This window comes from Orussus abietinus, unplaced genomic scaffold (assembly GCF_000612105.2).
Source record: "Orussus abietinus isolate OABI.00-Male unplaced genomic scaffold, Oabi_2.0 scaffold12, whole genome shotgun sequence".
NCBI lineage: Eukaryota > Metazoa > Arthropoda > Insecta > Hymenoptera > Orussidae > Orussus > Orussus abietinus.
The window spans coordinates 485,890-498,983 of record NW_019395990.1 but is presented as its reverse complement, the minus strand read 5'-3'; the positions used below and the strand labels follow the sequence as shown (position 1 = coordinate 498,983).

Below are 13,094 nucleotides of genomic sequence, written 5' to 3'. Positions count from 1 at the left end.
CGCGCCTCGCTATAAATTTCAGGCTTGCCAACGGCGGCGGCCGCATGGCGGCGCCACTGGCGGCAGCACGACTCGAAGTTTCTGCGCGCCTTTGTCGTTCCGAAATTAGGTGAGAAAGAATGAATTTCGGTTTATTGGCACGTTTAAGGGGAATTTATTTCCTGAAGAATTTTTTACGGTCTAACGAATGGTTTTTCAAAAATTATCTCGATGTTTACAGTACAGAGGTAGGATGGTAACAGTGGTTAATTAAAGCAGCAGCTCCGATAGCTCGATCGAGGTCTTTTATGGTGATAGTTCTAGTTCAATATTTCTTAACTTTTAAATATGTTTCTAGGTTAGGTTAGGAGAAGGCGTCGAATGTCATCTAAGGAGTCTTATATTTGAGTGAAATAAAAAACGTCGATAGGTATGGAGGAGTGGATACTTGTGTAGCTGCGTGGTAAACACGTGGATACTAGATATGGATGAGTTCTAAGATGGCATGGTATAAGATGTACGTATTGGCGTTATCACTTCCTTGGCAGTCCTTTTAAAGTTGAGGCAACTGTGGAATAATCTTCAATCTCATCTTTGATATTTATCTGTGTTTATATAGAATTTGAGTGGAATCTACCTATGTCATTTTGTGCTCGGCTCAAGCTCCTTGAACTAAACACCAGTCGACCGTTTTGGATCTTGTCCAATATTCTTGGCATGTAAGCGATTTGCATTCAATCTTTGGCTGACACATAGCATTTACCGCAAATGCTCACTTTTGAAAGCATTTGAGAAAGAATTTTTACTTGAACCGAGATGGAGGAAAATTCGGAAGCATCGATGCTCCGTTTTGACGATAGCGGCGATGAAACCTTAACCTCTCAAGAGGCGCTCCGAGAGATGGAAGCAGCTTGGTTGAATGAAAAGTTTGCTCCGGAAATCTTGCCTCACCAGTCTGACCTCGTTGACTGCATGTTGCAGCAGATAAGTCACATGGAGGAAAATATAAAGAAATTAGACAAAAGCGATCTAAGAGTAATTATCCACCGGATGGAGCTCGATAGGATCCGATATCTCGTCTGTAATTATTTGAGGATACGGTTGGAGAAGATTGAGCGGTACGTGATACATATTCTTTCTCAAGAGGCTCGAAGAAGCTCGGAGGACGGTTACCTGAATTCCCGAGAGCTAAGAATGGCCAAAGAGTATTTGTCCCACTTGGAAACGCTCTTCAGGGGAGTGGCACTGCAGCACATGCCAGCTAATTTTCAAGAATTCACTGTCAAAGACTTAACGGTTATGCCGAATATGCATAGTCACGTGTTCCTCAGAGCAGCTAAGAACATCTCTGGAATTATTTTGACAGAGGCCATGGATGAAGAAATTAATTTTGAGGAAGGCTCGCAGCACATTATTCGATATGGGGCAGTGGCTGATTTGGTGAAAAACAGGGATGTGCAGTTAATTTAGTTAACATAACTTATATGGATGGCTTTTCTATGGCAATCTCTATTCGTGTATACCGATCTCTTGTATATTTTTGGAAAATTGTTATATTGCATCTACTACTTATAAGTAGATCCAAATAAATTTAAGCACAAGGTTTTTTCTACTATATCAGATCTCAGCGAATAATAATTTTTTATCCAATACATTTAACTATGAACAATTAAATTGCATCTTACCTCTCGGTGTAACAGCATTCTAAGAAATACTGAAATGAGGCTCAGGATTGTCAGGATCATCTTCATAATTTTATCAATATTAATTATATTCAAACGATTTACAGTGGGTTATAAACAACAATCAGTCCATAGAAAGATGAGCGAGTTCCTAGGTGATGTATTAAATATTGTCCATTCTCCTATATACTTTATACAAAAAGAAAATAATACAAGTGCTAAACGCATGGATCTTCCATACAAAATGACGGCAATTCGAAAGGAAGACAATGCCTAATTATTAAAAAGTAATCACTAACATTTATGAAAATCTTTTCATATTTTTCCAAAACTCTGATAGTCGGATTCCACTGTTACCAATAGGATAAACTTTTCATCCAACTTGGCTGTTGATACCTTTAATTTTTTAACAGGTCGGCAGAATATGTGCAAGCACACAATATCTTATGAGACCGATGTTTTTTTGGAGTTTCTCACAATCGTCGGAAAATTCTACCAATAAGGTAGAATCAGACATCGGCACAAACTGTATGCATTTTCAAGCGAATCGTTGTCTAACCTGCCGCTTGCTAAATGGCCCGCCAAGGTTCTTTTACCACCGCTTTCTAAATAACTCTAAAAACAGCTCCGATACCCTGCTGGAACGATCGTTTCATTTTTGAGCGACGTCTCAGGAGCACGTGCCCTGCAAGGCGTACTCGAAGCCGAGACTCAACCAAGTGTCGACAACTTACCGAGCTGCAAAATCCGACACGGTGAGGTGCACTTAAGAATTCGCCTTCTAGGGATAAAAAGGAAACCAAGAACCGGTAGACCGAGGCGAAATTTCCCGAGGATTTCTAAAAAAAAATTACCCAAGTAACAAAGTCGAGGCTCGATTTTGAAAAACAGAATATATGTATGTATATATATATATATTTATATTTCGATGATCCGTAAACGACGGTCTAACCGGCAATGGAGTCTTCTAATTAGGACTTGGCTTTATTCCGCTAGAATGTAATCATGTATACGTTTTGATTTTTTTTTGGCTTTTCCTTTTTTTTCAGTAAATCCGCCTCGCAGGCGTTTTAGATTCTATTTTGATCTCCTTGCATCGAACTGTACAGATCTGCCGGAATGTCCACGTTACTCTAGACTAGACGGTCTCTATAATAACTCCGGGGAGCTCTCGCGTTCCCGGATTTCCTCGTTGCACAAAAGTCGGAGTGCACTATCGCGATCACTATAATCTTCATATGACACTGCGCTTCGGAAGAAGTCCATTGGTCGTACTTCTTAGGGTCTGTCGGTCCTATCTCACTCGCGCGATTTCACCAGGATGTCGATTCGCAGCTCGCTTGCGGTGCACGGCAGATTTCCACACGTCTAATTGTCGACATTTATTCTTCAGCCCGAGACACCGGGGCCGTCCTTGGGCGAATTGGTCGCACCATCTTCTCGTCAGTCACGGAACGTGACCCCTGGGAGTCGCTCACCTCAGCAGATTCGCCCCCAGAAGAGCCAGGGTCCCCAGCAAAAGAGTCGGGGTCACCTCGCAGCTCCCGCCGTGTTGCATGGCCGCTGGATGTTCTCCTGAAAGTTGATAAAGAAAGATTTTCTTAGAAAGCCACGCGAGAAGGACGCTTCTCTATAGCTCGGGCAAAAGGCACAATGTATGATACCTAACGAAAGTTTCGTATCAGTTATTTGTACGACTCCCTTGAACGCGTTGGTGGTGGAGAACGTACGCATCCAATATACAGGGCGTAACAAAAATGGTGGTCACGGTTTAGACAGCACTATCCTTGTTGAAAAAGGAGTCGAAAAGCTCTGTACTAATTTTTTCCTACAGTGCACAATTTTCCTGTAATAACAATTAAACAGGGAAATTACGCAATGGAACTGGATGCGATTAATTGGCTGTGCTTCAATTAATTATTACAGGGTAATTATGCACTGTAAGAAAAAATGGTACAGGACTTTTCGACCCCTTTTTCAACAAGGATAGCACTGTTTAAACCGTGGCTACCATTTTCGGGTACACCCTGTATAGCGGCAAGTTGTACAGGGGGAGGAAGACCGAAATAAACTAATTACCATTCAGCACGTGGACCATGACACTTGCTGGGTTGGCGTTGCTGGGTATACAGGTGTAATTTCCGCTGTCACTCAGCTTGGCCTGGGTGACCAGAAGCTTGCTGGTCGTCCCACTCTCCGTTTTCTCGGTCTCCAACGAAACTCCGCCCCTGTGGTGAACGCTGAATTATCAAAGATACTTTGCACCTGTTTCTGGCTCACACACCCTTAGTCTATCAGGGTGGAACTGTAAACTACAAAATGTTGGGAACAGGTGGAGCGCATCTCGGTGCGGTTCCTGGGGAAAACTAGTTAATTCGCCCGTGGGGTTTCTCCTTGTTAAGTTAAATAATTTCCTTCCCGCGGTTACTAGACTGCGTCTTAAAAGTGTCTGCAATTCCGGCGATAATGGCCGCTGAGAGGGATTCCCCTGAAGGGTCGGGGGAGAGAATTTCGTGTTTTATAGTGTCATGTAGGCGTGTCTCGGGTCGTCTGGGTGGATTACGTACCTAGGACTATCAAAATCCACCACGGCACCTCCGTGATGCCACGAAACACTGCTAGGAGGTGTACTTTGCACGTTAACCGTGCAAGTCAGACTTATCGTGCTGCCTCTTTTCACGAAGATCTCCTGCGGGCCCAGAATCTTCGCCTGCGCGGCTGCAACAAAATCGGAACGTCGAAAATATTTTATTATCTCGGGTCTACCTATTTTGCGGGGTGAAGGTATAAACCGATTATTTAACGAATAAAAGTAATAATCGTGCTTTGCCACTGCATGGAACTTTCGACGCCTCGTGCAGATAACTGGGAAGAGGATTTCTTTCAAAGTAGCGCTAAGTATTTCCTTGCCAATTAATGTCGCGATAATGCCTTCCTCGCGCGCACTTAGCGCTTTAATTGCAGCTGTGCTTTGGCTTCTGGACGCGAATGACATCCTTTGCCAGGCAACGGGAAATATGAAAATATCGGCGCAACGTTTAGCTCGGGAAATAATAGAGCAAACACGGCAGGTTATTTTTCAGGATAAAGTGACGTGAAAAAATAGGGAGCGGTGACGGCCGCGGGGAAAAATGTACGTGTATTACAGGCGCGCCCCCTCGACGTTTATTTTCCCGATTTAATTAAGCTGAGAGCACTAGATTCGTTGCGCATACAGTAACAACAAACTATTCCCGCGGGGCCCGAGTTTTTGGTGCTTCGCCGAGCTGCTCTTCGGGAATTATCGTTGCTACTCGATTTGTCCGAGTACTTGGCCAAGTGTCGAGGGCAACTCCAAGGGGACGAATGTGCAAGTGCAGGGAAAATGCTCACCGCGAGGAGGGACATTACCCGCGCACTTTCGCACGTGTTCCATATCGATGGAAATCCGGAAAAACGCGGAGACCTTTCTTTTAGGACGGTGCATCAAAAGCGGCCTTTTCGGCTAAGCATCGCGAAAGCCGGAGAGTACTTTCGTTTAGTAAAGTTCTAATCTAACCTGAGTGGAGCGTCCGATGAATGGTGTTCGATGCAGTGGCAGGGACATGGGCACTTTCTGGAAAGGGAGGACAAAATAGTCGGTAAGTCACCAAATTCGAGGAGTCTAGTCGACGTACTAGTAGTGTCTACCCATGAGGAAGAACCTGGTGGATACGCGATTCGGAAGGAGCTTTCGTGAATTCCCGTGGAGAAGGCAAGGATAATTAACTCATAAGCTGTCTCGTCGCAAACGGTCTGAATAAAAAAAAGGAGTACTTTTGAAAATTTACTTTTATCCAGAGGGATTAATTTCGGACGTTTTCGTAGATACACCTGGCCTGCTATACTCGGGAGGAACGAAGGATTCATCTTGGGTAACTGATAATGATCTAATTCATTAAGTGATAATCCTTTACCCGGAGGGATTAATTTGGGACTTTTTGTAGATACACCTGCCCTGGTGGGTCCTCACCTGCGATGCTCAAGAGGAAGGCCATATTCATCTTGGGCTCGGTGTTGACTTGGCACTCGTAGATCCCTTCATCCCTAGGCTGGACGTAGTCGATCCTGAGCCTCCACTCGTCCGAGGCCTCCGGATGCTTGACGGAGAATCTGTCATCTCCAGTGTAAGTGTAGACCGACGAGGTCAGGATGTGCAGGTCTCTCTTCCTCATCCAGGATATCTGTCGAAGAGGATCACGGGTGAGATTCTAGGTGGAAGTATGTCCCGCGTTATGGAGATGGATCTATCGGGATCCTGATTTTTTAGGAGGGATTTGGGACCACGGGATAACTCACCGTCCGGTCGCCGAGATGTTTGACGTGACAGCTCAGCTCCGCCGATTGGCCCACGATGGCTGTCAAGTTCCTGGGCGAGATGTCATCGAAATAAGGCCTCTCCCCGGTATTCCCCGGTCTGTGGTTCCCTGCCACCACGCTGGAACCGCCTGCCAGGAAGGAGCAAAGGCAACGGATAAATACCTCTAATTTCTCAGTTTAATCTCAAACGCAGGGCGCACCTAGGGGAGTCTATTTCTCTGGGTTTCTTTCCCACCGGAGAGACGAGAAAAGATGGGGAATGAAGTTAAGCCAGACGCTACGTCGCAGGCTTAAACGTAACTTCGTTACACCGTTTCGAGCCAGGAAAGTTACTGTACGTTTTAGGTCCTGAACCCGTTTTATGCCTCTCCAACGCGTCGCGCGACATGATATTCCGCAGGGAATTTCGCAGGACGGAATCCCGTAATAAACGCGTCTCGACGCACCTGCGAACACTTGGGAGAAGAAAGGGAGGAAACGGGAGGAAACGTTCCCGCAATCGACGAGAGGTTCGCGGCCCCTGTTTTTATAACCCGACGAGGGAGCCTTCTTCGCCGGGAATATCGCCGACCCCTAAAGTGAATTTTTTGGGAACGCCTCGATTAGATCCTGAAGACACTCGGAGGGGACCGGCGAAGATGGAAGGTACGTCGTTGAGTTAAGACGCGGTCTTAAAATCAGTCTTAAGCCCGGTCTTTCGTCCCCGGGGTGGAGTAATATCGTCGCGTTAACGCGTCCCAAGTATCAAATTCATCGAGATAATCTGGGACAGATTTACGCCAGGATTATAACCCGGCGGACTTTGATCATCCTGACCGTCATCCATATGCAAGCGAGAGACCCCCCAAGATAATGAGAAGATGAACGTCGCCAGGATTCCACGGAGCACCCTTATTAGGACGTGGAGGTGCGACTCGGCTCCGGATCGTTATCGCCTTGGCCAGCTCGAATCACGTCCTACTTTACCGACCTCCTGAGCACCTCTATCTCGCCCCGAGATCGGAACCTTTTTCCCCGGTCGGCGTTATACATTACGCGTCCGGGATAAAGGATTTCAATAAAAAAAGGGGACCGGGCAGGCTACTTGAAAAGAGGATCAAGAGGCTCAACGGCGACGTCTCGCCCTTCTCAAACGGTCCGAAATTAGCGACCTCCGAGATAAGGAATTAAGGGGATGTAAAACTGGCGTCAAAGAGGCCTCGTTTATGAAACTTTTCTCCGGAGTGGGTGTACCGAGTCCTTTCGGACTTGACGATGGGAATATGAAGGCTATAAGGAAAATCCCTATTTTTTTTTTTAACAATTGTTTATAGACATTTTCAAAAATGTTGTATAAAATGTGATATTTTATTAGTGCTAGGACTTTCCTTATAGATTCTATATTCACATTGTAAAGTTTGAAACGATTCGGTACACCCAGTTCGTAGGAAAGTCTCATGAACGATTGATCTTCCGCATGCCACTCTCGCACCCCCTTAAGGACACCTTTTAATCCGTCAACGTTTACGGGGGATTTCGCAAAGATTTAACCATTCCGCAGTTGTACGCCATTAGGGCGCGCAGTGTATCAACATTGCCACCCCGTGTCTCCGCTTCCGGATTCCACCGGCGGAGAGCTCTTCTAAACAATGGGGACCTTCGTTCACGAGAGTATTTAAGGTCCACTGGGGAGGAAAAGCAGGAAGAAGAAAGAAGAAATCCCGGCCAATATCCGCGAAAGCGAGCACCCTGTGTCCGGAAAACGCACCCGACCCGCGTGCGTACCGTTATCATTCCGCCCGGGCGTAATGGCCCTCCGCCCACCCTATCAGGCTCGCATTAGGCCGCTTTTTCCCCTCGCCCCAAAAATCGCAACGACCCCGAAATTAAGCGCCATTACAACGGCGAGTCGCCACTTTTGCTCTCCCCTGACAATCCGACCGGATGAAGGGCGTTCGATCGGATTTTAAACATCGAAGCCGGAGGATGACCCGATCGGCCCTAATTCGGCCGGGGTATTTCGAGCGGTGCTATCTTCCCCAGCGACGATAAAAGTTGCCGCGCGAAACAACGCGAGCCGTGTAAAACGTCGATTTTCCGCCGTGCCGGAGTTTGATTACCCAAATGGGTTCGCTCGTATCTGGCGATTCGCCAAAAAACGTCCGATTCGGCTGATTTAATCGACGCCTCGCGGCGCGGCGACTCGGGAAACAAAATGGCGGACCAATATGGCGGACGCGCCACCTCGGGGGAGAGAGAGAGCGGCCCTCCGCGAGAATCGGCACTCGGCCTCGTAAAAACCGGCAGAGCCTAGGATCTTCATATAAATTTAAACAAGATACATAATGAAATTTCCGCGGGACGGACCGGAGGTATTCGCGGATTAGTGGGGCAGTTAAAAGCCCCGTTTCAACGCGCCGCGGAAGGAATGCGATGCTCCGGCTAGAGGGCGCTTTCCGCCATGAAATCTGGGCGCTTCCCGTCAGACTCTCGCCGAGTGTGCTCCAACGGAAGTAATGTACTGAAATTCACTAAAACCGCGGCCTCATTGGCCACGCTAATTTACGGCTGGTCCGGAATTTTCATAAAGGAAGTTCATCGCGCCCGAGAGTCCCTTGTTCCTCTTCTATCGGGAATAAAGAGGGAGTTCCCCGAAACGCGCGGCGTTTCTTTCGCCCTATCTATGGGCGGAATTTTCGGACAACCCGGGACCTCGTTAGGCGAAGAAGTTAACCGCGGCCCGTGCCTCCTCTGGGCGCACTTCCGGTCGACGTCTCGTTATTCGGGGGAACTTTCTTCCGAAGAGGCATTAACTTCCGGCTGACGGGAGATCCCCTTCCCCGGGGAAGTCGCGAGCCGAAAGGGGCCCGGTCCCCTCCGAGGGGGATTCGTCATCGTAAATCCATCGACGGGGAGGACTTTACGACTCCTGACTCGGTCCCGGCGATATGTCAGCCGATACGTCTCGGAAATCGCGCTAAGACGTCCGAAAACGGCTAACAAGTTCGGATTTACTGTCTCGTCCCGGGCGCATCCCTTGATTTATCCCCATTCTCCGGATGCACGTCCCGTTTCGAGGAATAAAGACTGGCCAGCTTCCGGAATCGTAAAAGATGCTTTGTATCGAAAAAAAAAATTCCCCGACTCAGAAATATGCATTAACAAAAGAAACTCCTGCGATCCTGTCGGGAAGAATACAGGGAATTCGTTTAAATCAACGATATCATTTTTCTTCCCGACGGAATAATTCTCCCTTGCAATTATACACGATACAGGTAACGATATATATATTGGTTTCGGTCAAGGGGCGATTTGGCAGTTTCACCCACAAGAACATTTTTTATCCAATCCACCTGGAAAAGCTTTCTCATAACGAGAGATGAAAAATATAATTTTCTATGAAAAAATAAAATTAAGGGGTGAGCCACCCCTCACAGGCCTTACTTTGGATAGTGGTTTCACCCCCTTAAAGTGTTTAATGGCAGATAAAAAAAATACGTGTCGCTTAGTTTTTAGTCTACTGTAACATATTATAAAAGAAATCAAATCGGAGAGATCGAACTGGGATACCTTCATTATTAGTTAAGGCACGCTGTCCGAAATTTGGAGCTGGCGCGAAATCCGGCCGCGGTTTTTCGGTGGAGGAGAGAGAAGAGAGGAGGTTACCTCGAAGATGGCGAACGGGAGATCTTCGAATAGCTCGTTTCTCTTTGGCCGAGTGAAGCATTGCTCCGAGCCGAGCGTATCGAGCACCGTGTAAAGCGCGTGTCGTACCCTCCCGTTCGCCACTTCCTTTCAGGAGCTTCCAGGACCTTCCCTTCGGGAAAGGACCTCGCTTTACCGCCCTCCCTCTGCCCGTCGTTCGCCGGGTAAGGACCAAACAAAAACAATGATTTACCGCCGTCTAATTCTCCCGCAACGCCGGAAAGAGGGACGAGGCTGCTCTTATTTACGATCGAACGGATCCGGCCAGCAGCTTAAATAATTCCTCCGTTTTTCGGACGCGATGCAGCGCCAACCCCTCTTATAAAATCGGCCCCGACTTATTCTTCTTTTCTTTTCTTTTTCCCCTAGGAAATGTCGCCACCTTTGAAATACCTCCACCCCGAAAGAAACATTTCTTTGGACGATGGCAAAGAATTATTTCTTTAATCCGAGGAACAATTATTCTGACCGAAATGCACTCGAATAAATAGGATGCAAAGTTTCTTCGTAATGATTGCAATATATCCGAGAGGTTATTCCAGTAAAATAATTATTCCTTGAATTCGCAAAAGATTTCTTTGGGTCAATGAATTTTTTTATTTTTTTTTTTTAATTTTTTTCCCCTAGGATGCGAATATCTCGAATAAACTCGACTCGGTCCTCTGCGGTCTGGGTGGGAAAAAGACTCGACGTTTCCCGATCGGGCGAATAATTAGCCGCGGCAATGCATCCCAATGGCCGGCCATGAAATCCTTATTCATGATAGCATGGATAATCGACCGCGATTCGGGCAACCGTCCAAACCTGCCGAAGAGGTTCCCGCAGACTTTGCGAAAATTGCCCGCAAGCTTCGAATTATGCGACCTCCCATTACGTCCTCCTGGCGATTTCGGGAATTTGCTTTAGGTCCACCAGGAGGACACGTTTTCTCCCCCGAATTGCGTTATCGCGTTGACGATAATGGCCTTTCGGATTTTTCTGGTTTGTTTGTGGAAGTCTCCCCTGTCGCTCCTTGTTTGCGAGAAGAGAGAGGAAAGTCGAGTTGAAATTCGGCGGGGATTTTCCGCCTTGGAGGAGGTCGAGGATGGAGCTTTCTCGAGGGAACGCGAGTAAACGGCGACGAGGGCTTGATGCAATTCGCCGTAACGAGGTATCGGGAGATCCAAGAGCGAATTAGTCCCGGCAGAAGAGATTCGCTTTCTAATTGAATTGCAAAGCACGAGGCGAATTAACGTTACGGATAGGAGACTTCCGCCGAGCTCTTCGTCAAAAGGTGCAGCCGACAACTTGGGACGTCAAGGAGGTTCCTGGCCCTTTCCTAGGAATTTATGTTATCCCTTCTATTTTCAATCTAGGAATTAATGTTATTTCTTCAATTGGCCTAGGGTGTCGTTCCCTTCAAGCCAGTTTTACAACGTATAGATATTAACTTTAATCAACCGTCAGCGTATCTAACGCATTTTATTAACGAGACTTCGAAATTTATTAGTCAAGGAATCCACTTCGAGTAAGATAAAATATAATACGTAAATATAATAAATGGGCCTTATTAAACGAAGCCTTTCCTTGTCGCCGAATCGATAAATCGATAAGGGATGCCGACCGAAGACAGGTTGAAATTTCCCAGGAACGTGATTTCGCGACGCGAGACTTCTCCCTTTTCCCGAGGACGATTCTTCAAAGGAAAGCCGGTCGCTCTCTTTATGGATGTCCAGAATTCCTGCCGGGAGAAATATGGAGCACGGGGCAAAGGGGAGGGTCAGTTAAAAGGGAAAAAACCTCGGGGAGGAAGAGAGAAGTGGATACTCGCGGAAGTCGCGGAAGCGGAGGGCGCCCTTAGAGCGGCGAGAACTCCTGGGATTTTTTTTATCTCCGTTTTCCTTTCCCGTTTATATAGATATATTCGCCCTTTTCCTCCTTTCAACGTTTCCTTTCCTCGAAAAGAGTCCTCGTCCCTCAGAGGCCGGCTGCACCGCGTCGCATTCGACCAAGGAAAGCGTCTTCGAGGCGCCGCTTAAGGTCGTTAGAGTGGCGAAAATTGACTGCCATTGTTTTTCCTTTTTTTTTTTTCCCCAGAAGCCTGTCAAATTTCCCGGAAGTCTCCGCTTGCCTCGGACAATGGCTTGGTACCAGAGGTAACAATCGAGAAGAAATTTCGCCCGTTTCGCGGGATTTCAGGGGTGGAGTCGCCGCAATTAGGGCGCTCTTTAGAGATGCGACGATTCCGCAGAACCCGGGACCTTCATCCAATTTCAATCAGAACCTGCGGGATTTCGCGATACCGCGGAGATTTCGAGGATCCTTGACATCCTGCGAGACTTTTGAGGGTTTCCACGGACTTTCGAGGATTCCCCATGGCCGAGGATTTTCGATGGATCCTCGGAGGATCCGCCGGGATGATTTCCAGGCTTACAGGGGCTGCGCGGGATTTCGGAAAACCATTGAAAAAACAATCAGCCGTTAGCCTCGGGTTGGCGGAAAATATTCCGCAGCATCCCCGGACCGAGGGGAAAGTATCTTCGGAAACGCCGATAAGAATATTATTTCATGCACTCTCATTCAGGGGGTAATATTACCACCCCCCTGATCGATCCCGGGGATGAAACGCCGTATCGTCACCCCATAGAAAATCGCCGTTTCAATCGGCTCGGATTTTCCACCCTCGGTGGAAACTGATCCACGTTAATCCTGCAACGACGCTCGACATTATACATAGAACTTAAATGAAATTCATTGATGCCCTGCATTTATCGCAGGTGCAAGATAAACATTCTTCGGTGCTATCAGGAGCAATGAGACCTCATGGAGCACATTTCCCCGGTGGTATCAAGGAGGCCTTGACAGTCAACGAAAAGATAAACGACACTGCGACGTGTCGGACCCGCGAAAAAAATAACGAGGATCAGGAAGGAAGGCGTCCCTCGTCCTACAATCGCAAAAGTTGTTTAATGACGAATAATGAGCTAACGATGAGCCGTCTCGTTGAGAGACGTGTTGATACAAGGATTTGCAAGTAAACTCGAATTGCGCAAGAGCTGCACGCCTCGAAGATGACGTCTTTGCAAAAATCCGTCTCTTTCTTATGTAGCTTTTTCTAGCCTGCGAATTAGTCTCGGACTGCCGCTCTAAACGAGTAGAGACGTCGAACAAAAATGTCTTGTCAAAGTTAGCCGTTGGTGGTTCTTAGTGATTGCAGAATCCAAGTTCAAGATCGGTGATAACGCACCCCGAGAGATAAATCCTGCGTCGGGGCAGGTGCGGTACTTGGCGTGTAACGTTTTGGAAAAATCAGCCGTTGGTGTTTCTTACTGATTGTGGAACTCAAGTTCAAGGCCGGTGATAACGCACCTCGAGGGATAAATCCTGCATCAAGACGCGTGCAGTACTTGGCGTGTGGAATTACCGCACCGA

General features: G+C 47.2%; 2 protein-coding genes across 3 annotated transcripts in view; one reads left to right on the top strand and one right to left on the bottom strand.

The window, feature by feature from the left end:
* The first annotated feature begins 52 nt into the window (after positions 1 to 52).
* On the top strand, positions 53 to 1,596 carry LOC105698807 (DNA replication complex GINS protein SLD5). 2 transcript variants are annotated; one of them, XM_012423380.2, is made up of 3 exons: positions 53 to 109; positions 338 to 496; positions 599 to 1,596. In XM_012423380.2, exon 3 carries the CDS (start codon positions 796 to 798, stop codon positions 1,447 to 1,449), a length of 654 nt encoding a protein of 217 aa, XP_012278803.1. In that variant the 5' UTR covers positions 53 to 109; positions 338 to 496; positions 599 to 795; the 3' UTR covers positions 1,450 to 1,596. The 2 variants fall into 2 exon arrangements, with proteins under 2 accessions (XP_012278803.1, XP_012278801.1); XM_012423378.1 differs by having other exon boundaries at positions 97 to 227.
* A 997-nt stretch (positions 1,597 to 2,593) lies between these two features.
* Positions 2,594 to 13,094, bottom strand: part of LOC105698806 (lachesin) — a 44,304-nt gene continuing 33,803 nt past the window's right edge. The window contains exons 2-7 of the mRNA XM_012423377.1: positions 5,979 to 6,127; positions 5,653 to 5,863; positions 5,200 to 5,256; positions 4,229 to 4,379; positions 3,741 to 3,901; positions 2,594 to 3,236 (exon numbers count right to left, since the gene is read on the bottom strand). Of these exons, the coding sequence (XP_012278800.1) occupies positions 3,136 to 3,236; positions 3,741 to 3,901; positions 4,229 to 4,379; positions 5,200 to 5,256; positions 5,653 to 5,863; positions 5,979 to 6,127 (830 nt within the window). The 3' untranslated portion in view covers positions 2,594 to 3,135. The remainder of the gene's footprint in view (positions 3,237 to 3,740; positions 3,902 to 4,228; positions 4,380 to 5,199; positions 5,257 to 5,652; positions 5,864 to 5,978; positions 6,128 to 13,094) is intronic.